Here is a 21,806-nt window from a genome sequence, read left to right as displayed (position 1 = left end):
GTCGCGATCCTTCTTGGAGGTGTTGATTGGTGCCGGCGCTTCGCAGTCTTGGAGCCTAGTGGATGAGCCCGGTGGGCGCAGCGATCGCGAGGCTTCTTCGTTTTTGTTGATCCGCCGTTGTCGGCATTTGTTTCTTTTGCTCTTTCTCTGTTGTTTCTTTTGGCCGTGACTGTGCTGCTTCCGCCCCAGCACCTATCCCTGTATGATTCGGTTGGTTGCTTTGTATACAAAGCGGGGGGAAACCCTTTTTCGGCAATAAAAGGCCAGCTCCCTCCACCGTTGTAAATCGCCAGATCGAGTCTGAGCTCGAGAAAAAAACAACGACGCCGTTGGTGCGGTGGGCGGAGTTCGTGCTCCGGCAAAAAAACACTTGTGTACTTGCGTCTTTCTTCTTCTTCCTCCTTCTTCTTTGTTGTGTCAGAGAGTGAGCGGAGGGAGGTGCTGCTGAGCGAGAGGAAGAGGAAGGCTGCGGCAACTACAATTGGCATCAGAGCCGCGTTCAGGCCAGGGCGCGCCGGCGATGTCGATCGTTCCCTACGGCGGCGGTGCGAGCGGATCGTTGCCGCAGGCGGTGCCGCTGCTCACCGGCGACAACTACACTGCGTGGGCCATCAAGGTCGAGGCGAACCTCGACGCGGCCGGGCTGTGGGAGGCGGTGCTCGTCCCGGAGTACGCGGCGGCGGCCGTGATCGCCAAGAAGGACAAGCCGGCCAGGGCGTACCTGCTCGGCGCGCTCGCGGAAGACCTGCTTCTGTAGGTGGCATCAAAGAAGACGGCAGCAGAGGTGTGGGCGAGCTTGAAGGCCAGGTTCTTGGGCGCGGACCGCGTGCGCGCGGTGCGGCTCGGCATGCTCCGGGGGGAGTTTGAGCTCATGCGCATGGCGAGCGACAAGTCGCTGGACGCGTTCGCGGGGAAGATCAGTGGCATTGGCGGCGAGTTTTGCAGGGCTCGGATCGACGCTGGAGGATGCCGCAATGGTGAAGAAGCTGCTGGACTGTGTCCCCGATCGCCTGTATGCGGTGGTTGCCGGGATGGAGCAGTTCTGCGACCTGGAGACGCTGCTGTTCGACGATGCACTAGGACGCCTCAAGACCTTTGACGAGCGTCTGCGACGGCGCGGACAGGCGGACGTCGGGCGTGCTGATGGGCAGCTCATGTACACGGCGGCGCAGTGGGAAGCGCGGGAGCGTCGACACGGCGGTGCTCGGGACGACGACGAAGGCAAGAGCGTGGCGTCGGGCAGCGGCGGGAACCGCCGTGGACGCTGCTACAAGTGCGGCGTACGCGGCGACTTCAAGAGGTACTGCCCCAAGTTGCGGAGGGAGCTGACGACGGAGCGCGCGCTGCTGGCGGACGCCGCCGGCGTCGAGGACGACGGCCTACTCTAGTTCACGGCATAGGGGGGAGTGTGTTGGGAATAAGCCGTGGAAGAGCCCGGGTCGCGGTGCGCGTGCATGCTCGGCGGTAAACGCGTCGGGCTCGGCCGTGGCAGCCTGGGTCGCGTGTGTGCGTGACCAGGTGTACGTGCGTGTGTGTCCTTGCGTTCGAGCGCGTGGGCCGTTGTGTGTAGGCGATAAAAACGGAGTGGTGACCACGTCGGGGCGCTTGACCCGGCCTGCGGCGTCTGCGTGCATGCGCGGCGGATACGCGGGACTGGGAGCGTGGATGTGGGGGTGCGCACAGTGGGAGCGTGGTGCGGCGCGTCCGTGCGTGCTGGGGATAAAAGGCCAGCTCCCTCCACCGTTGTAAATCGCCAGATCGAGTCTGAGCTCGAGAAAGGACACCGTTGGTGCGGCGAGCGGAGTTCGTGCTCCGGCAAAAAAACACTTGTATACTTGCGTCTTTCTTCTTCCTCCTTCTTCTTCTTTGCTGTGTCAGAGAGTGAGCGGAGGGAGGTGCTGCTGAGCGAGAGGAAGAGGAAGGCCGCGGCAACTACAGTATTGCTTTTCGCGATAGAGAATGAATTTAATTGACTCAAAATTAAAGCATTAAGAGGATACAAAACATAACAAGCGACACTCAGCCACAACAAAGTTTTTCAAAAAGGGACACTTTATTACTTAAAAGGTTTAAGCATTACAGTCGGTCTCTGTATAACTAAAATGCACAAAGCCAAACAAAGTTCTCTCGTACAAACGAAAAATAGAAGGTGGAATACAAAGAAACATGTAGAGTCCGTATAACGCCTAAAGCGGAGGTGGACCAATCCTAAGATCATGCTGCCACAATGTTGGGTAAAAGTATCCATCGCCGTATCCTTCAAGCGTGTACACACCTCTGTAAATAGGTCTCGATTCTCCACATGTTGTAGAGAGGATGGACGTTCGCAGGGGGTGGATGGACGACATCTTGACCGCGTGGGCGGTGAGTTGCCGGTGGATCTCCTCCGCGCTGCAGGCCTTCTCCCGGTGCACTTGGTGGCTCACGATCGCGGTCGTCGGCCCCGGTGCATTCGGGGGACTGGTAGAGGTGACATCGGACTGGAGGAAAGTCTGGATGACTCGTTCATTCCGAGGTGGAGACGACCAGGGTCGCCGTTCTCCTACTTGCAGGCGCCGTCGAGGTCCCTGCCCTTTACCCCGACCTCATGGCCGGGTGAAATCCTAAAATCTCCTTAGATTGGGCGGCGGCGGCACTGCATGTGTCGTACCCTTCTTGGAGGCGCCGCTTGGGGAATTTGGGTGCTCAGTTAGAGGAACTGCAGGCGGAGGGGATGGGACTGAAGGAAATATGCCCTAGAGGCAATAATAAAGTTATTATTTATTTCCTTATTTCATGATAAATGTTTATTATTCATGCTAGAATTGTATTAACCGGAAACATAATACATGTGTGAATACATAGACAAACATAGTGTCACTAGTATGCCTCTACTTGACTAGCTCGTTTATCAAAGATGGTTATGTTTCCTAGCCATGAACAAAAGAGTTGTCATTTGATTAATGGGATCACATCATTAGGAGAATGATGTGATTGACATGACCCATTCCGTTAGCTTAGCACTTGATCGTTTAGTATGTTGCTATTGCTTTCTTCATGACTTATACATGTTCCTGTAACTATGAGAATTATGCAACTCCCGTTTACCGGAGGAACACTTTGGGTACTACCAAACGTCACAATGTAACTGGGTGATTATAAAGGAGTACTACAGGTGTCTCCGAATGTACATGTTGAGTTGGCGTATTTCAAGATTAGGTTTTGTCACTCCGATTGTCGGAGAGGTATCTCTGGGCCCTCTCGGTAATGCACATCTTTATAAGCCTTGCAAGCAATGTGACCAAATGAGTTAGTTACGGAATGATGCATTACGTAACGAGTAAAGAGACTTGCCAGTAACGAGATTGAACTAGGTATTGGATACCGACGATCAAATCTCGGGCAAGTAACATACCGATGACAAAGGGAACAACGTATGTTGTTATGCGGTTTGACCAATAAAGATCTTCGTAGAATATGTAGGAACCAATATGGGCATCCAGGTTCCGCTATTGGTTATTGACCGAGAATAGTTCTAGGTCATGTCTACATTGTTCTCGAACCCATAGGGTCCGCACGCTTAACGTTATGATGACAGTTTTATTATGAGTTTATAAGTTTTGATGTACCAAAGTTTGTTCGGAGTCCCGGATGTGATCACGGACATAATGAGGAGTCTTGAAATGGTCGAGACATAAAGATTGATATATTGGAAGCCTATATTTGGACATCGGAATCGTTCCGGGTGAAATCGGCATTTTACCGGAGCACCGGGAGGTTACCGGAACCCCCCCGAGGGGTTATTGGGCCTACATGGGCCTCGAGGGAGAAGAGGGAAGGAGGAAGGAGGGGGCTGCACGCCCCTCCCCTTCCTAGTCCGAATAGGACAAGGGAAGGGGGGCGGCGTCCCCCCTTTTCCTTCCCCTCTTCCTCCTCTTTCCCCCCTTCTCCTATTCCAACTAGGAAAGAAGGGAGTCCTACTCCGGGTGGGAGTAGGACTCCCCCCTTGGCGCGCCCTCCTTGGCCGGCCGCCTCCTCCCCCCTGGCTCCTTTATATACGGGGGCGGGGGGGCACCAATAGACACACAAGTTGATCTACGGATCGTTCCTTAGCCGTGTGCGGTGCCCCCCTCCACCATATTCCACCTGGTCATATCGTCGCGAAGCTTAGGCGAAGCCCTGCGCCGGTAGAACATCATTATCGTCACCACGCCGTCGTGCTGACGGAACTCATCCCCGAAGCTTTGCTGGATCGGAGCCCGGGGATCGTCATCGAGCTGAATGTGTGCTGAACTCGGAGGTGCCGTACGTTCGGTTCTTGGATCGGTCGGATCGTGAAGACGTACGACTACATCAACCGCGTTGTGCTAACGCTTCCGCTTACGGTCTACGAGGGTACGTGGACAACACTCTCCCCTCTCGTTGCTATGCCATCACCATGATCTTGCGTGTGCGTAGGAATTTTTCTTGAAATTACTGTGTTCCCCAACAGTGGCATCCGAGCCTAGGTTTTATGCGTTTATGTTATATGCACGAGTAGAACACAAGTGAGTTATGGGCGATACAAGTCATATTGCTTACCAGCATGTCATACTTTGGTTTAGCGGTATTGTGAGATGAAGCGGCCCGGACCGACATTACGCGTACGCTTACGCGAGACTGGTTTCACCGTTGCGAGCACTCGTGCTTAAAGGTGGCTGGCGGGTGTCTGTCTCTCTCACTTTAGCTGAATCGAGTGTGGCTACGCCCGGTCCTTGCGAAGGTTAAAACAGCACCAACTTGACGAACTATCGTTGTGGTTTTTATGCGTAGGTAAGAACGGTTCTTGCTAAAGCCCGTAGCAGCCACGTAAAATTTGCAACAACAAAGTAGAGGACGTCTAACTTGTTTTTGCAGGGCATGTTGTGATGTGATATGGTCAAGACGTGATGCTATATTTTATTGTATGAGATGATCATGTTTTGTAACCGAAGTTATCGGCAACAGGCAGGAGCCATATGGTTGTCGCTTTATTGTATGAAATGCAAACGCCCTGTAATTGCTTTACGTTATCTCTAAGCGGTAGCGATAGTCGTAGAAGCAATAGATGGCGTAACGACAACGATGCTACGATGAAGATCAAGGTGTCGCGCCGGTGACGATGGTGATCATAACGGTGCTTCGAAGATGGAGATCACAAGCACAAGATGATGATGGCCATATCATATCACTTATATTGATTGCATGTGATGTTTATCCTTTATGCATCTTATCTTGCTTTGATTGACGGTAGCATTTTAAGATGATCTCTCACTAATTATCAAGAAGTGTTCTCCCTGAGTATGCACCGTTGCGAAAGTTCTTCGTGCTGAGACACCACGTGATGATCGGGTGTGATAGGCTCTACGTTCAAATACAACGGGTGCAAAACAGTTGCACACGCGGAATACTCGGGTTAAACTTGACGAGCCTAGCATATACAGATATGGCCTCGGAACACGGAGACCGAAAGGTCGAGCGTGAATCATATAGTAGATATGATCAACATAATGATGTTCACCATTGAAACTACTCCATCTCACGTGATGATCGGACATGGTTTAGTTGATTTGGATCACGTGATTACTTAGATGACTAGAGAGATGTCTATCTAAGTGGGAGTTCTTAAGAAATATGATTAATTGAACTTTAATTTATCATGAACTTAGTCCTCGTAGTATTTTGCAAATTATGTTGTAGATCAATAGCTCGCATTGTTGCTTTCATATGTTTATTTTGATATGTTCCTAGAGAAAAATTGTGTTGAAAGATGTTAGTAGCAATGATGCGGATTGGATCCGTGATCTGAGGTTTATCCTCATTGCTACACAGAAGAATTATGTCCTTAATGCACCGCTAGGTGACAGACCTATTGCAGGAGCAAATGCAGACGTTATGAACGTTTGGCTAGCTCAATATGATGACTACTTGATAGTTTAAGTGCACCATGCTTAATGGCTTAGAATCGGGACTTCAAAGACGTTTTGAACGTCATGGACCATATGAGATGTTCCAGGAGTTGAAGTTAATATTTCAAGCAAATACCCGAGTTGAGAGATATGAAGTCTCCAACAAAGCTAAAAGATGGAGGAGAATCGCTCAACTAGTGAGCAAGTGCTCAGATTGTCTGGGTATTACAATCGCTTGAATCAAGTGGGAGTTAATCTTCCAGATAAGATAGTGATTGACAGAATTCTCTAGTCACCATCACCAAGTTAGTAGAACTTCGTGATGAACTATAGTATGCAAGGGATGACGAATACGATTCCCAAGCTCTTTGTGATGTTGAAATCAACGAAGGTAGAAATCAAGAAAGAGCATCAAGTGTTGATGGTTGACAAGATCACTAGTTTCAAGAAAAGGGCAAAGGGAAAGAAAAGGGAACTTCAAGTAGAATGGCAAGCAAGTTGTCACTCCCATGAAGAAGCCGAAAGCTGGACCAAAGCCTGAAACTAAGTGATTATACTGCAAAGGAAATGGTCACTAGAAGCGGAAATGCCCTGAATATTTGGTGGATAAGAAGGATGGCAAAGTGAACAAGGGTATATTTGATATACAGGTTATTGATGTGTACCTTACTAGTGTTTATAGTAGCTCCTGAGTATTTGATACTTGTTCGGTTGCTAAGATTAGTAACTCGAGACAGGAGTTACAGAATAAACAGAAACTAGTTGAGGGTGAAGTGGCGATGTGTGTTGGAAGTGGTTCCAAGATTGATATGATCATCATCGCACACTCCCTATACTTTCGGGATTAGTGTTAAACCTAAATAAATGTTATTTGGTGTTTGCGTTGAGCATAAATATGATTTGATCATGTTTATTGCAATACGGTATTCATTTAAAGTCAGAGAATAATTGTTGTTCTGTTTACATGAATAAAACCTTCGATGGTTATACACCCAATGAAAATAGTTTGTTGGATCTCGATCATAGTGATACACATATTCATAATGTTGAAACCAAAAGATGCAAAGTTAATAATGATAGTGCAACTTATTTGTGGCACTGCCGTTTGGGTCATATCGGTGTAAACCGCATGAAGAAACTCCATAAAGATGGATTTTCGGAATCACTTGGTTATGAATCATTTGATGCTTGCGAACCGTGCCTATTGGGCAAGATGACTAAAACTCCGTTCTCCGGAACAATGGAACGAGCTACTGACTTATTGGAAATAATACATATCGATGTATGCGATCCAATGAGTGTTGATGCTCGTGGCAAGTATCATTATTTTCTGACCTTCACAGATGATTTGAGCAGATATGGGTATATCTACTTAATGAAGCACAAGTCTGAAACATTTGAAAAGTTCAAAGAATTTCAGAGTGAAGTAGAGAATTATCGTAACAAGAAAATAAAGTTTCTGCAATTTGATCACGGAGACAAATATTTGAGTTACGAGTTTGGTCTTCAATTAAAACAATGTGGAATAGTTTCACAAATTCATGCCACCTGGAACACCACAGCTTAATGGTGTGTCCGAACGTCATAACAGTGCTTTATTGGATATAGTGCAATCTATGATGTCTCTTATCGGTTTACCACTATCGTTTTGGGGTTATGCATTAGAGACAGCTGCATTCACGTTTAATAGGGCACCATCTAAATCCGTTGAGACGACACCGTATGAACTATGGTTTAATAGTAAACCTAAGCTGTCGTTTCTTAAAGTTTGGAGTTGTGAAGCTTATGTGAAAAAGTTTTCACCTGATAAGCTCGAACCCAAATCGAAGAAGTGCATCTTCATGGAATACCCAAAGGTAACTATTGGGTACACCTTCTATTACAGATCCGAAAGCAAGATTTGTTGCTAAGAATGGATCCTTTCTAGAGAAGGAGTTTCTCTCGAAAGAAGTGAGTGGGAGGAAAGTAGAACTTGATGAGGTAACTGTACCTGCTCCCTTATTGGAAAGTAGTTCATCACAGAAATCTGTTCCTGTGACTACTACACCAATTAGTGAGGAAGTTAATGATGATGATCATGAAACTTCAAATTAAGTTACTACAGAACCTCGTAGGTCTTCCAGAGTAAGATCCGCACCAGAGTGGTATGGTAATCCTGTTCTGGAAATCATGTTACTAGACCATGATGAACCTACGAACTATGAGGAAGCGATGATGAGCCAGATTCCACGAAATGGCTTGAGGCCATAAAATCTGAGATATGATCCATGTATGAGAACAAAGTATGGACTTTGATTGACTTTCTCGATGATCAGCAAGCCATGTTAAATAAATGGATCTTCAAGAGGAAGACAGACATTGATAGTAGTGTTACTATCTACTAAGCTCGACTTGTTGCGAAATGTTTTCAACAAGTTCAAGGTGTTGAATACGATGAGATTTTCTCACTCGTATCAAAGCTTAAGTCTGTCTGAATCATGTTAGCAATTGCCACATTTTACGAAATCTGGCAAATAGATGTCAAAACTGCATTCCTTAATGGATTTATTAAAGAAGAGTTGTATATGATGCAACCAGAAAGTTTTTGTCAATCCTAAAGATGCTAACAAAGTGTGCAAGCTCCAGCAATCCATCAATGGACTAGTGCAAGCATCTCGGAGTTGGAATATACTCTTTGATGAGTTGATCAAAGCATATGGTTTTATACAGATTTTTGAAGAAACCTGTATTTACAAGAAAGTGAGTGGGAGCTCTGTAGCATTTCTAATATTATATGTGGATGACATATTGTTAATTGGAAATGATATGGAAATTCTGGATAGCATGAAAGGATACTTGAATAAGAGTTCTTCAAAGAAAGACCTCGGTGAAGCTGCTTACACATTGAGCATCAAGATCTATATAGATAGATCAAGACGCTTGATAAGATTTTTCAATGAGTACATACCTTGATAAACTTTTGAAATAGTTCAAAATGGAATAGTCAAAGAAGGAGTTCTTGCCTGTGTTGCAAGGTGTGAAGTTGAGTAAGACTCAAAACCCGACTATGGCAGAAAATAGAAAGAGAATGAAAAGTCATTCCCTATGCCTTAGTCATAGGTTCTATAAAGTATGCTATGCTGTGAACCAGACCTATTGTATACCTTGCTCTGTGTTATGGCAAAGGAATACAATTTTGATCTAATAAGTAGATCACTGTACATGGGTCAAGAATATCCTTAGTGAGGACTAAGGAGACGTTTCTCGATTATGGAGGTGATAAAAGAGCCCGTCGTAAAAGTTACAATGATGCAAGCTTTTACACAAATCCAGATGACTCTAAGTCTCAATCTGGATACATATTGAAAGTGGGAGCAATTAGCTAGAGTAGCTCCGTGCAGAGCATTGTGGACATAGAATATTTGCGAAATACATACGGCTCTGAATATGACAGACCCGTTGACTAAGCTTCTCTCACGAGCAAAACATGATCATACCTTAGTACTCTTTTGGGTGTTAATCACATAGCGATGTGAACTAAATTATTGACTCTAGTAAACCCTTTGGGTGTTGATCACATGATGATGTGAACTATGGGTATTAATCACATGCAGATGTGAATATTGGTGTTAAATCACATAGTGATGTGAACTAGATTATTGACTCTAGTGCAAGTGGGAGACTGAAGGAAATATGCCCTAGAGGCAATAATAAAGTTATTATTTATTTCCTTATTTCATGATAAATGTTTATTATTCATGCTAGAATTGTATTAACCGGAAACATAATACATGTGTGAATACATAGACAAACATAGTGTCACTAGTATGTCTCTACTTGACTAGCTCGTTTATCAAAGATGGTTATGTTTCCTAGCCATGGACAAAAGAGTTGTCATTTGATTAATGGGATCACATCATTAGGAGAATGATGTGATTGACATGACCCATTCTGTTAGCCTAGCACTTGATCGTTTAGTATGTTGCTATTGCTTTCTTCATGACTTATACACGTTCCTGTAACTATGAGAATTATGCAACTCCCGTTTACTGGAGGAACACTTTGGGTACTACCAAACATCACAACGTAACTGGGTGATTATAAAGGAGTACTACAGGTGTCTCCGAAGGTACATGTTGAGTTGGCATATTTTGAGATTAGGTTTTGTCACTCCGATTGTCGGAGAGGTATCTCTGGGCCCTCTCGGTAATGCACATCTTTATAAGCCTTGCAAGCAATGTGACCAAATGAGTTGGTTACGGAATGATGCATTACGGAACAAGTAAAGAGACTTGCCAGTAACGAGATTTAACTAGGTATTGGATACCGACGATCAAATCTCGGGCAAGTAACATACCGATGACAAAGGGAACAACGTATGTTGTTATGCGGTTTGACCGATAAAGATCTTCGTAGAATATGTAGGAACCAATATGGGCATCCAGGTTCCGCTATTGGTTATTGACCGAGAATAGTTCTAGGTCATGTCTACATTGTTCTCGAACCCGTAGGGTCCGCACGCTTAACGTTACGATGACAGTTTTATTATGAGTTTATAAGTTTTGATGTACCGAAGTTTGTTCGGAGTCCCGGATGTGATCACGAACGTAACGAGGAGTCTTGAAATGGTCGAGACATAAAGATTGATATATTGGAAGCCTATATTTGGACATCGGAATCGTTCCGGGTGAAATCGGCATTTTACCGGAGCACCGGGAGGTTACCGGAACCCCCCCGGGGGGTTATTGGGCCTACATGGGCCTCGAGGGAGAAGAGGGAAGGAGGCAGGAGGGAGCCGTGCGCCCCTCCCCTTCCTAGTCCGAATAGGACAAGGGAAGGGGGGCGGCGCCCCCCCTTTTCCTTCCCCTCTTCCTCCTCTTTCCCCCCTTCTCCTATTCCAACTAGGAAAGAAGGGAGTCCTACTCCCGGTGGGAGTAGGACTCCCCCCTTGGCGCGCCCTCCTTGGCCGGCCGCCTCCTCCCCCCTAGCTCCTTTATATACGGGGGCGGGGGGGCACCCATAGACACACAAGTTGATCTACGGATCGTTCCTTAGCCGTGTGCGGTGCCCCCCTCCACCATATTCCACCTCGGTCATATCGTCGCGAAGCTTAGGCGAAGCCGTGCGCCGGTAGAACATCATCATCGTCACCACGCCGTCGTGCTGACGGAACTCATCCCCGAAGCTTTGCTGGATCGGAGCCCGGGGATCGTCATCGAGCTGAACGTGTGCTGAACTCGGAGGTGCCGTACGTTCGGTGCTTGGATCGGTCGGATCATGAAGACGTACGACTACATCAACCGCGTTGTGCTAACGCTTCTGCTTACGGTCTACGAGGGTACGTGGACAACACTCTCCCCTCTCGTTGCTATGCCATCACCATGATCTTGCGTGTGCGTAGGAATTTTTTTTGAAATTACTGCGTTCCCCAACAGGGACCAATGGCAGTAGGTGGTGTTCGCGATGGAGGAGCGGCGTGGCAGCTGACACGTCAACATCGGTGGGTCTTAGCGGCATGGAGCATCGGGGTCTCGCCGGTGGCCGTGTGATGATGGACGAGCGCAGGATGGTGCCGTTGTTTGGCGCTGACGGCAGCTAGACCGGGCAAGGTAGATGCAACAGTACGGCACTGAAGATGGATTGGTGGCAGGTGGATGCGGCAGCCTCATACCCGGCAGGCATCCTGGTTGAGGAGTACGCCGGACTGGTGGCTGCCCCATACCCGGCAGGCGTCCTGGTTGGGACCTCAGGTCTTAGATGTTAGGTTTGGCTGCGAGGTATGTTTGATATGCCCAGACTATCAGCATCCCTTCATCAATTGGATATGAGTAGCGATAGATGTTGCCTAGATAGTGGCTTTAGCCTTACTATTGTATGACTTCGTAAGGTCTTGTGTGAATAAATGATAAAATGGCTGCATGCATCGTCCAGATGCACAGGCTGGGGGTCCTCCTCCTTTTCTAAAAAAACGTGTTGTAGAGAGGATAAAAAACAAAGAGTCCCGGCACATCTGTAGATAACCCAAACACATTAGATAAATAATTTTATCATGAAAAATATTATCATTTCTACATAGCCAAAGCGACCAAATAACGGCAAGGGCTCCCACTCTAAGAAGGGTTCTAAACCTGTGATCAATCTCATGTAACCAGTTACCAAATACATTAGCAACACTATAAGAAGGATACAAGTCAGAAGGCTATCTGGATGACTGTCCATATAGACCAAGTCAATTTGCATTTGAATAATAAATGTTTTATTGCCTCATCATGATGACAAAAAACACATTGTGGACTTTCATGCCAATTCCTCTTGATAAGGTTATCTTTAGTAAGAATGACTCCGCGATGAAGATACCATGCAAATATTTTATTCTTAAGAGGTATCTTCATCTTCTAGATCTTCTTATTATTATCAACTGGCAACTCAGACTGGATTAACGCTCTATACAAAGAATCCACTGGGAATTGTCCATTGTCATGTAGGTTCCATCGAAATACATCAGACCCATGTGACAAATTGCACCGTGGACAACCATTGGAGCAGGATGTACCATGATTGCTGTCTGAGTCCAATTAAATCTTTTCTGATGTCACATTTGGGGGAAATAATTTCATTACTGTTCTGGAGTGTGGTATTTCCTAGCAACTTGTCCTCCTAGAATCTAATTTATGAACAACCTTAATCGAGAAGGATCCATAGGAGAAGAAATATTTCTTCGTAGCCACTAGACCCGCCCACAAGTGAGAATCCCCAGGCTTCCAGTGTACTTGGGATACCTCCTTGGAACCCACATATTTCCTCCTCAGGATGGTTTGCCATACACCATCTTCCGTCAGTAATTTAAACAACCATTTGCCGAGGAGGGCCCTATTCTTAACCTCAAGATCATGAATGCCCAACCCGCCTTGGTCTTTGGGACGGCAAACCACACTCCATTTAGCAAGTCAATATTTCTTTCACTTGCTATCTCCTTGCCAAAAGAATCTTGATAGGAAACAATCCAATCTATGTAAAACTTCTTTCAGCAACTGAAAGAAGGAAATCATATATAGTACCATGTTACTTAGTATTGAGTTTATGAGGACCAATCTTTCACCCAGAGACAATAGTTTACCTTTTCAACTGCTAAGTCTTTTTTGTAGCCTCTCCTCGACGTAGTTCCATTCAACATTTGTGTGTCTCCGATAATGTATCGGCATCCCCAAATATGTGGTCGGAAACTGGCCCAACCCACATCCAAACAGTTTAGCGTACAGGTGGGCCTCATCTTGAGCCATGCCAAAACAAAACAATTAACTTTTATGAAAGTTGATATTTAGACCCGAGAGTTGCTCGAATGTTGATAAAATTAATTTCAGATTTCTCGCTTTCTCGAGATCATGATCCATGAAGAGAATCGTATCGTCGGCATATTAAAGTATAGAGAGACCACCATCAACTAGATGACTTACTACCCCATTAATTTGGCCATCAACCTTGGCACGCTCAATCATGACCGCTAGCATATCTGCCACTATATTGAATAGCATGGGCGATATCAAGTCACCTTGCCGCAGTCCCTTCTTTGTTTCGAAATAGTGTCCAACATCATCATTGACCTTAATGACAACATTACCTCCAGAAATGAAGCTATGGATTATAGCACGCCACTCTACAGAAAATCCTTTCATTCTGAGAGTCTATTGAGGAAATGACCATTTGACTTCGTAATAAGCTTTTTCAATGTCTATTTTGAGTACCACCCCATTCAACTTTTTCCGATATAATTCATGGTCTATTTCATGAAGGATAACAACTCCATCTAGGATGTTTCTTCCTTGCATAAAAGCAGTCTATGAAGGACGAACCACATGTTCAGCAACCGAATTTAGTCTAATAGTCGCAACCTTCGTGCATATTTAAAAACTAACACTAAGGAGGAAAATAGGTCTATATTGGTGTATCCTTTCAGCCTTATTAACCTTAGGTAATAAAATAATCTCGCCGAAGTTAAGCGAAACAATTCTAGATGGCCAGCATGTAGGTCGCTAAACAAAACTAGGAGATCCGGCTTGATGACTTCTCAGAAGTTCGGATAGAACTCAGTGGGAAAACCATCCGGACCCAGGGCTTTGCTGTGCTCCATTAGGAAAACCTCCTTTCTAACTTCCTCCTCGGAGTATGGGGCCGTTAGAAGGCTGTTTTCCTCATCAGAGACCTGGGGGATGTCATCTGTTCGGGACTCAACCAATGAGAAATTTCCTTCCTCTGGGGATCTGAACAAATTTTTATAATAATTAGTGATATAAGATTTAAGTTGCTCAAGCCCCTCAATCATGCCCTCATCCTATTGCAGGAAATGAATAATTTTCTTCCGGTGTCTGCTGTTGGCGACTCCATGGAAATATCTAGTATTTGAATCGCCTTTCAGGATAAATTGAGAGTTACTATGTTGGTACCATTTGAGTTCCTCCACACGCAGCATGCTTGGTATCTGTGCATTCGAATGACTCTTGATCTCGATTTCATGCTCAGATAGAGGTCTAACCTCTGCCAAAGCTTCTAATTCATCAATGATAGATGAAAGACGAAGCTTCTCCTCACCAAGGAATTTGTGTAATGCACGCATTTTGTTATTCCATTTGTGAATTGGGGTATGTTCGGACACCGGTTTGTCCCACACCTACTTGACCATGCCATGGAAACCATCCCGAAGCAACCATCCAAGTTCGAACTTGAACTTGCATCTATGTTGTGGTCGTGGCAAACCAGTAGTTAGGAGAATGGGTGTGTGGTCTGATATGGCCTCAATACAAGGTAGAGCACGAACAGACACCATAGGAAATTTAGATTCCCAGTCGATATCCATTAAAACATGGTCTAGTTTCTTATATGTTGGTTTCGGAAGACTGATCGCCCAAGCGAATTGTTTTCCAATCATGGAAACCTCTCGCAAATCTAGACTGTCGATCACAGCGTTGAAAAGGAAAGGCCAATGATTACCAAACCTACCGCAACTTTTATCATTTGAAAATCTAAGACAATTGAAATCCCCACCTATAAGAATGGGGTAGGGATTATTTTTCACCATTAACCAATTCATGGAGAAAATCGGCCTTGAACTCATCCTGGGCTGCCCCATACACGACGATGAGGGTCCATGTAAAGTTGTCAGCTTTGTTGGGAATATGGAGTTTAACATGAAACTCACCATCTGAACTAGCCAACGCATCCATAGTCCCTGTATTTATGCCAAATAAAATGCCCTCAGAATGACCTCTAGGTGGTCGTGAAACCCAAGTGAAGTCTATCTCGCCAGAAAGATGGTTAAGTAGACTTACTGAGAAATCACGTCTCCTCGTCTGAGAGATAGCCAAAACAAATTAAATTGTATTCTCTATTACATTCCACAATGAATGAATAAATGTTTATTAGCCAAGTCATGAAGACATATGCTATTAAAAAACATTCCATTCATGAGGAAACAATAGGAGATTTAGAACATTTCGCCCTATTATGGGACTTACTATCCTTTTTCAAATGTGTTGTCTTTGATTTACGTCCAGATGTTGTAAACTCGATCAATGAGCTAAGCCCGAGTTCATCTAGGCCCACATCCGAAACCGTTCCTACTAAATAGGAGAGTAGCTGACCATCTGATGTGGCATGCAGCTCCTCCTCACTAGTATGGCAGGCATAAGACATGCTAGAAACACGTGAAGTAACTTTTAATCTGTCATATTCCAAATGTTTCAAAGCGTTAGTCAAAATAGAAATATCCTTCTCATTCTTTCCTAGACTAACACACATTATTCAACTTAGAAACGATGGTTGTATTGGAAAAGGCTAAAAAGGATTTGGGTGATGACGTAATACCTTGGTTGTCAAGGTTCTGCACTGCTTTACGCCGCATAGCCTTGGCCAAGGAGTCCTCATCTGTGTCCATAGTACCGTTGTTGGCAACCGTGTGCCGACAGCTTTGGCGTGTAGGTGTCTCCCCCAGCGGTGGTCATGGCACCGACTCTGCTGCCGAAGGAGGGGATGGTGGTGGAGTCGCAACCCCCTCCCCGACAGCGTCTACCGCCGGCTCGAGCAACTAGGCTAGTGGCGTAGCGACACGTTGCTGCACATCCAAAGGCAAGCCAACTGGTCCTAGCCCGTGAGCAACCAGTGCGGCCGGCATGTCGATGGCCACCCGTGGGTGTAGCCTCGAAGCCGGATCCTCCTGAGCTGGGTGGTGGATCACCACCATATGAGCCACCGGTGCGGTAGCCCGCGGCTGCACACCCAAGGCCGGTTCCTCCAGAGCCGAGGGTCGGGTGGCCTCCATCTGAGCGTCCGCCTGTAGTCGCTCCGGAGACGTGAGCGATCGCTCCACCAGGCCGCCGGTAGCCTGTACCAACGCGCAAGCGGCCTGGGATGCAACCAACTGTGTAGGCGACGACGGCTGCAACGCGGTTGGAGTACGCGGAGCGACATGCAACGAGGACTCCTGTTGATGCATCCGTGGAGATAGTTCAAGACAACCACGCAACGTGGAATTAGCTCGAAGTACTGTGGCGATCTCCATGCCCCTTGGTGTCTGCAGCGAGGAGTTAAACGGGGTCACTGCCAAAATCATAGAACTGCCTCCCGAAGCACCACGAGAGACCACGTTTGCATGACTGTCATTTGTAGGAGCAGCACTAGACGAAGGTTGGTTGGATGGGTTTCCAGAGTTATCCGAGGTGTCCATGTCATCGTCCTTCTCCTTCACACCGCCATCATCGTTAGTATCATCACCCTTGCGTCTCCAAATGAATGGTACAAAGTCTGGATCCGGAAGATAACCTGCTGGTTCTCTCCTGAACCTAAATGCATTGCCCTTAAGCTTAACCATCATATCCCTTGCAACGAACGACCCGACATCATCCTTGTCCTTTGCCAAAATCTGAGTGTTCATCATAGCCACAAGAATACGAACCACCCCATGTTGTTGCAAACTAATGAGGTCGAAGTCCAGGGTCTTGCCCATCAACGTACCAACAGCCCAAAGACCCCAAAAACAGTGCACGGATGTATACAAAAATTAATATGTCATCCATGTGAAGGCCAAACAATGAAAGCTCGGCGGAAGGCAAGAATCAACATAGCGAGCGTCATGGCCCTCTAAGCTCTACTCCCTCCGTTCCGAATTACTTGTCGCACGTATGGATATATCTAGATGTATTTTAATTCTAGATACATCCATTTTAACGGCGAGTAATTTGGAACGGAGGAAGTAGATCTGAAGCAACCAAAGCCCGCCCGACCTTGAACTCCCCTTCTACCGCAGAGGTAGCAAAAAGGCATCTGGAGGAGAAAAAGATGGTCACTAGATACCACTCACCTGCTCTTATGACAACAACAAACCAAAATCTACTATTTACATGTGCGACCCGAGCTCTACTCCCATGCCCACTGGACGAGACTTGCCTGCTCCCCCGGCGTGTGCCCATCCGTGCTCCTGCGTACGTGGCTTGTTTTGATTGGAGCAAAATAAGGCCCGGCCCCACCCACTTAAAATCAGGGGGGGGAGATGATTAGATAAGAAAAAGGAAAGGAAAAAAGACAGCCGCAGGATGAAGTGGGAGCACGGATGGAAGAATGGGAAGGGAGCAGGCAAGCCGGATCCATGCCCACTACGGTCGGGGCTAGGAAAATGAAGCGATTCTCAATGGATAAATGCGAGGGAGGAAAGAGAAAGATCGATAATTAAATGAGCCTGGTGTGAGTTTCTGCTTATTTGAGATGACATTATTTTGCTCTGATCACATATCAATGAACTACTGACACACACATCAATAGGGCAGAATCCCGGTGGTTCTGCCGTACTCGACAAGGTCATCAAGGATCTCACCTAGATCATCGTACTTGAACACAAACCCTTCCCCGATGAGCTTCTCAGACGACACACACACTCTCGGCTTCTCTGGGGACCCATCAAATCTGCAAAAGGCATACCTGGATGTTGTTAAACCTACCAAAAAAAACATGCACGTGTATCGGGTAGTTCTTCAGCCAGAGGATTAGCATACCGTTCAGGTTTCATATTGTATTGTGGGTACTTCTCCGCCATGAGACGAGCGAGTTGCAAGACAGTGGTGTTGTGACTGCAGCACAGGTATCTTCCCGAGGAGGACTCATTCTCGGCGATGAACACCTCGGCATGACAGAGGTCGTCGATGTGGCTTATGGGCACGCAGTCCGTGGTCGACTGCATGCCTATCATGATATCCATCTGTGCCTCGTCGCCTGAAAAATGGATAGGACAGGCAGACAACCATGCGTGTGACAACACCGGTCAGAAGAACACGGGACAGAAAACAGAGCTTACTTGCTGTAAAATAAAATGAAAAGAACATAGAGAAATCCTAGCCTCTCTCACCGGTCAACAGGGAGAGGGTGACAGGGACGCTTGATGTGGGTTTGGAGACCGGCGCCGCGCCCAAGATGAACACCGGCAACATGGTGACAAGGCCGATGCCGTTCTCCTCCGCGAATTTGGTCGCCGCCTTCTCAGCAAGCACCTTCGACACTGCGTACGCCTGGGATGCCAATATACACCGAACCAATACCAACGTTTATGAAATGTCCGGGCCCGAGATACTGAACACAAAGGATTTATGTACCCATGTTTCTGGTTTGTTGGCCCTGAGGTACTCGACGTCGGACCAGGAGCCCTCGTCGAGCACATGAACATCTTCCGGCAGCGGCCTCATGGAGACCGCAGAATCCGACGACGTCAGGATCACCCGCTTCACCGTTCCGGCTCTCACGCACGACCTCATCACGTTGAGTGTTCCTTGCACGGCTGCGTCGATCATATCCCTCTGCAGCCGAACACGAAGCAAGTTAAAGGCGCGAGCTTGTTCGATTTGGTTGGGATTGAAGGGATTGAGGGGATTAAATCCCTTGCAAGTGAAAATATTCTCCAATCCTCTTAAATTTGCTGATGAGGGGATTAACCGAACAAGAACTGAAGAGGAAATAAACTAGTCCCTTGAATTCATATTAATTGTCGCTGATTTTGTACGATTAGAGGGAGTAGCATAATTGTGATGCCAAATGCTGAAATGTCAACATGATCTTCCCCATGACTGAGAATAATTTGTCAGGGAGTGAGTGATGGCTCTGACAACTTAAATGCCAAATTGTTTCCGATTCCCCACAACTCCATCATCATCAGATGCCGGAAGAACATTCATGCATGCAAATGAAAACGAAGCTTGCTCCGGCGCTGGAGCCGGAAGACAGTTGTTTACCTCAGGGTCTGCTGACCCGAAGTCCATGGGCGCAGCGACTAGGAAGGCGTAGTCGCAGCCGGAAACTGCGTCGTCGAAGCTGCCTTCTTCATCCAGCCGGGCACGGATGATCTCCAAGGGGCCAAGTGCTTGCAAGTCCTTGAGGTGGGAATTCTTCTCCGTGTCCTCTGCTCATAGATTACAGAATATCTTAGAACTGAGATCAAAGCTAAGCTTGTTTTCAGAGCCTTGGCAAGCTTTCCTGCCTGACTTAACCAAGCAAATCATAATGAATATAGACAAAACTAGGAAGAACATAGGATTTCAGATCAACCTCTGAAGAGAAGTTTTTCTCAAGTACAGACAAGAAAGAACTAGAAATGAGGAAACAAGAAGCCAACCGGGGTCTCTGACCGTCGTCTTGACGGCGTACCCCTTCTCCAGCAGCGTCTTGACGAGCGCTGAAGCTATGTAGCCGCTCCCTCCGGTGACGCACGCCGTCTTCCGCATCTCGCCGGCCGACATCGCTGGGCACGGATGATCCCCTCGCTCACCTCGCTTCAAGCACAAAGGTTGTGAGGTCGTTCCTCTCGTATGGTCGGTTGTTGGCAGCTTGGCACGTTGACAGTGACACGTGCTGCATAGTACTCCGTTCGTTTCTAAATATGAGTTCTTTTACAGATTTTAATATGAACAACATACGGAGCAAAATGAGTGAATCTACATTTTATAATATATCAATATAGTCGCTCCATTTTTAAATATAAGTTTTTTTAGACATTTAAAATGGACTATAACATACGGATGTATGTAGACATATTTAGAGCGTAGATTCACTCATTTTGCTTCATATGTAGTCACTTGTTGGAATCTCTAAAAAGACTTATATTTCGGAACGGAGGGAGTACATCCGTAAGTAGTTTATGTTGAAATCTTTAAAAAACTTATATTTAGGAATGGAGAGAGTAATAAACGATAGTACGTAGTAATGATAACATATTTTATTTTATTTGCAGATCTGAGCTATCGTTCAGTGCAACTTGTCTCGGTTGTGAGGTGTCTACTTCTCTATGATAAAGGTGTGGTTTGCTTCCTAAAAAGGTGGTTTGCTTAGTCGTTGTTCTGCTAATTATTCAAATAAATCAGTAGAGAATGAAGGTTTTCTTATTAGCCCATTACTTATCGTGCCTATAGTAAACTCAACCCGCTGCTAGCTTCCTGAGTAGTACATCCTCTTGACGTTGACCACGCGCTTTCCCATCGCAGAGGATCATGTCCATGTTCACCTCCAGCAGCTCCGGCGTGCCGTCCCCGTCTCCGGAGGCGGGCAGCAGCATGGTCAGAACGGCGCGGCAGCCCCAGCGCCAGGCGTTTGACTACTTCGTGGTTCTAGACTTCGAGGCGACGTGCGAGAAAGGCGCGCAGATCTACCCGCAGGAGATCATCGAGTTCCCCTCCGTGCTCGTCGACGGCGCCACCGGCGACCTCGACTCCGCCGAGTTCCGCACCTACGTGCGCCCGCAGCACCACCCCGCGCTGACCGACTTCTGCAGGGACCTCACCGGCATCCGGCAGGCGGACGTCGACGGCGGCGTGCAGCTGGCCGAGGCGCTCCGCCTGCACGCCGCGTGGCTGCAGGACTCGGCGTGGGCCAGGAGCGGCGGCTGCTTCGCCGTCGTCACGTGGGGGGACTGGGACCTCCGCACCATGCTGGAGATGGAGTGCCGCTTCAAAGACCTCGCCAAGCCGCCCTGCTTCAACCACTGGATCAACCTCAAGATCCCCTTCGCCGCGGCGATGGGCGGAGGTCGGTGGGCTGCTCTGCGGTCGGCCGTCGAAGCGGCGGGGCTCCAGTGGGAGGGCCGCGCGCACTGCGGCCTCGACGACGCTCGTAACACGGCGCGGCTTCTCGTGGAGCTGATGCGGCGCGGCGTCCAGCTCAGCATCACGACCTCGACCCCATCGCCTCAGGTAACTGTAACTCCATACGGTGGCGCCGCCGCGGCGTGCTACTGCTACTGCGGGGTGGCGAGCAGAGGTGGCGTGGTGGCCGTGCCGGGGCCGATGCAGGGGAGATGCTTCTACGGTTGCGGTAACTGGACGCCGTCCATGGGAGCAGCGTGCTCCTACTTCACGTGGGCAGATTAATTGCTACTCAATCCATGGGTTTGGATTTGGAGAATACGCTATAAATTATATGTGCGAGTATCACTCCAGCTCTTTGATTTCTCTTGTCAACACAGTGTTGACAACACTCTTTTGAGCTTGGTTTTCTTAACAACTTGAATCCTATTGCGTGGTGTATTTGATTTTGTCATGAACTTCAAATTCTATACATGTTTGAGTATACTCTGTTTTGCTTGAAATGATTCGTTTTCGAAACCATGGTAGAAAATTGCATGTTCCACTACTACAATCTAGTTTTGGGCCGACTTCTGATATTTTGCCGAGTTCATTTTATCGGGAGCTCGGCAAACTTTTGCATGGTATCATGCAAGCTTGCACTCGTCAGTGAGAAGAAACTTGCGAAACTTGACGTCTCGTCAAGTGCCAGCGAAAAGGACTCGGTGAAAGTAAGAAACTCGGCAGTGCCTCAAGTTCACCGAGTTCCTCCGGATAAAAACTCGGCAAACACTGGCAGGTGGGCCTCATGGACGAGCATGCGATGAAGGTGTGA

General features: G+C 47.1%; 2 protein-coding genes across 2 annotated transcripts; one reads left to right on the top strand and one right to left on the bottom strand.

The window, feature by feature from the left end:
• Positions 1–17,575: 17,575 nt before the first annotated feature.
• On the bottom strand, positions 17,576–19,747 carry LOC119365832 (anthocyanidin reductase ((2S)-flavan-3-ol-forming)-like). Its single transcript, XM_037631484.1, has 6 exons — positions 19,531–19,747; positions 19,151–19,317; positions 18,518–18,718; positions 18,274–18,433; positions 17,924–18,140; positions 17,576–17,834 (listed from the first exon to the last, which is right to left on the bottom strand). Exons 1-6 carry the CDS (start codon positions 19,652–19,654, stop codon positions 17,687–17,689), a joined length of 1,017 nt encoding a protein of 338 aa, XP_037487381.1. The 5' UTR covers positions 19,655–19,747; the 3' UTR covers positions 17,576–17,686.
• A 519-nt stretch (positions 19,748–20,266) lies between these two features.
• Positions 20,267–21,478, top strand: LOC119365834 (ERI1 exoribonuclease 2-like). The gene has a single exon (XM_037631485.1). The coding sequence runs from the start codon at positions 20,402–20,404 to the stop codon at positions 21,275–21,277; it is 876 nt and encodes a 291-aa protein (XP_037487382.1). The 5' UTR covers positions 20,267–20,401; the 3' UTR covers positions 21,278–21,478.
• Positions 21,479–21,806: the final 328 nt, after the last annotated feature.

This window comes from Triticum dicoccoides, chromosome 2B, assembly GCF_002162155.2.
Source record: "Triticum dicoccoides isolate Atlit2015 ecotype Zavitan chromosome 2B, WEW_v2.0, whole genome shotgun sequence".
Classification (NCBI taxonomy): domain Eukaryota; kingdom Viridiplantae; phylum Streptophyta; class Magnoliopsida; order Poales; family Poaceae; genus Triticum; species Triticum dicoccoides.
Note: the sequence above shows the minus strand (reverse complement) of the source record. Positions and strands in the feature narration are given on the sequence as shown.

Bases quoted from the DNA above. Each gene is read 5' to 3' on its own strand.
- LOC119365834 (XM_037631485.1), top strand. From the start codon at position 20,402: ATGTCCATGTTCACCTCCAGCAGCTCCGGCGTGCCGTCCCCGTCTCCG.
- LOC119365832 (XM_037631484.1), bottom strand. From the start codon at position 19,654: ATGTCGGCCGGCGAGATGCGGAAGACGGCGTGCGTCACCGGAGGGAGC. The intron at 19,318-19,530 runs GTTGGCTTCTTG...ATCTATGAGCAG, and splicing joins GACGACGGTCAGAGACCCCG to AGGACACGGAGAAGAATTCC. The intron at 18,434-18,517 runs GTACATAAATCC...TTGGCATCCCAG, and splicing joins CCAACAAACCAGAAACATGG to GCGTACGCAGTGTCGAAGGT.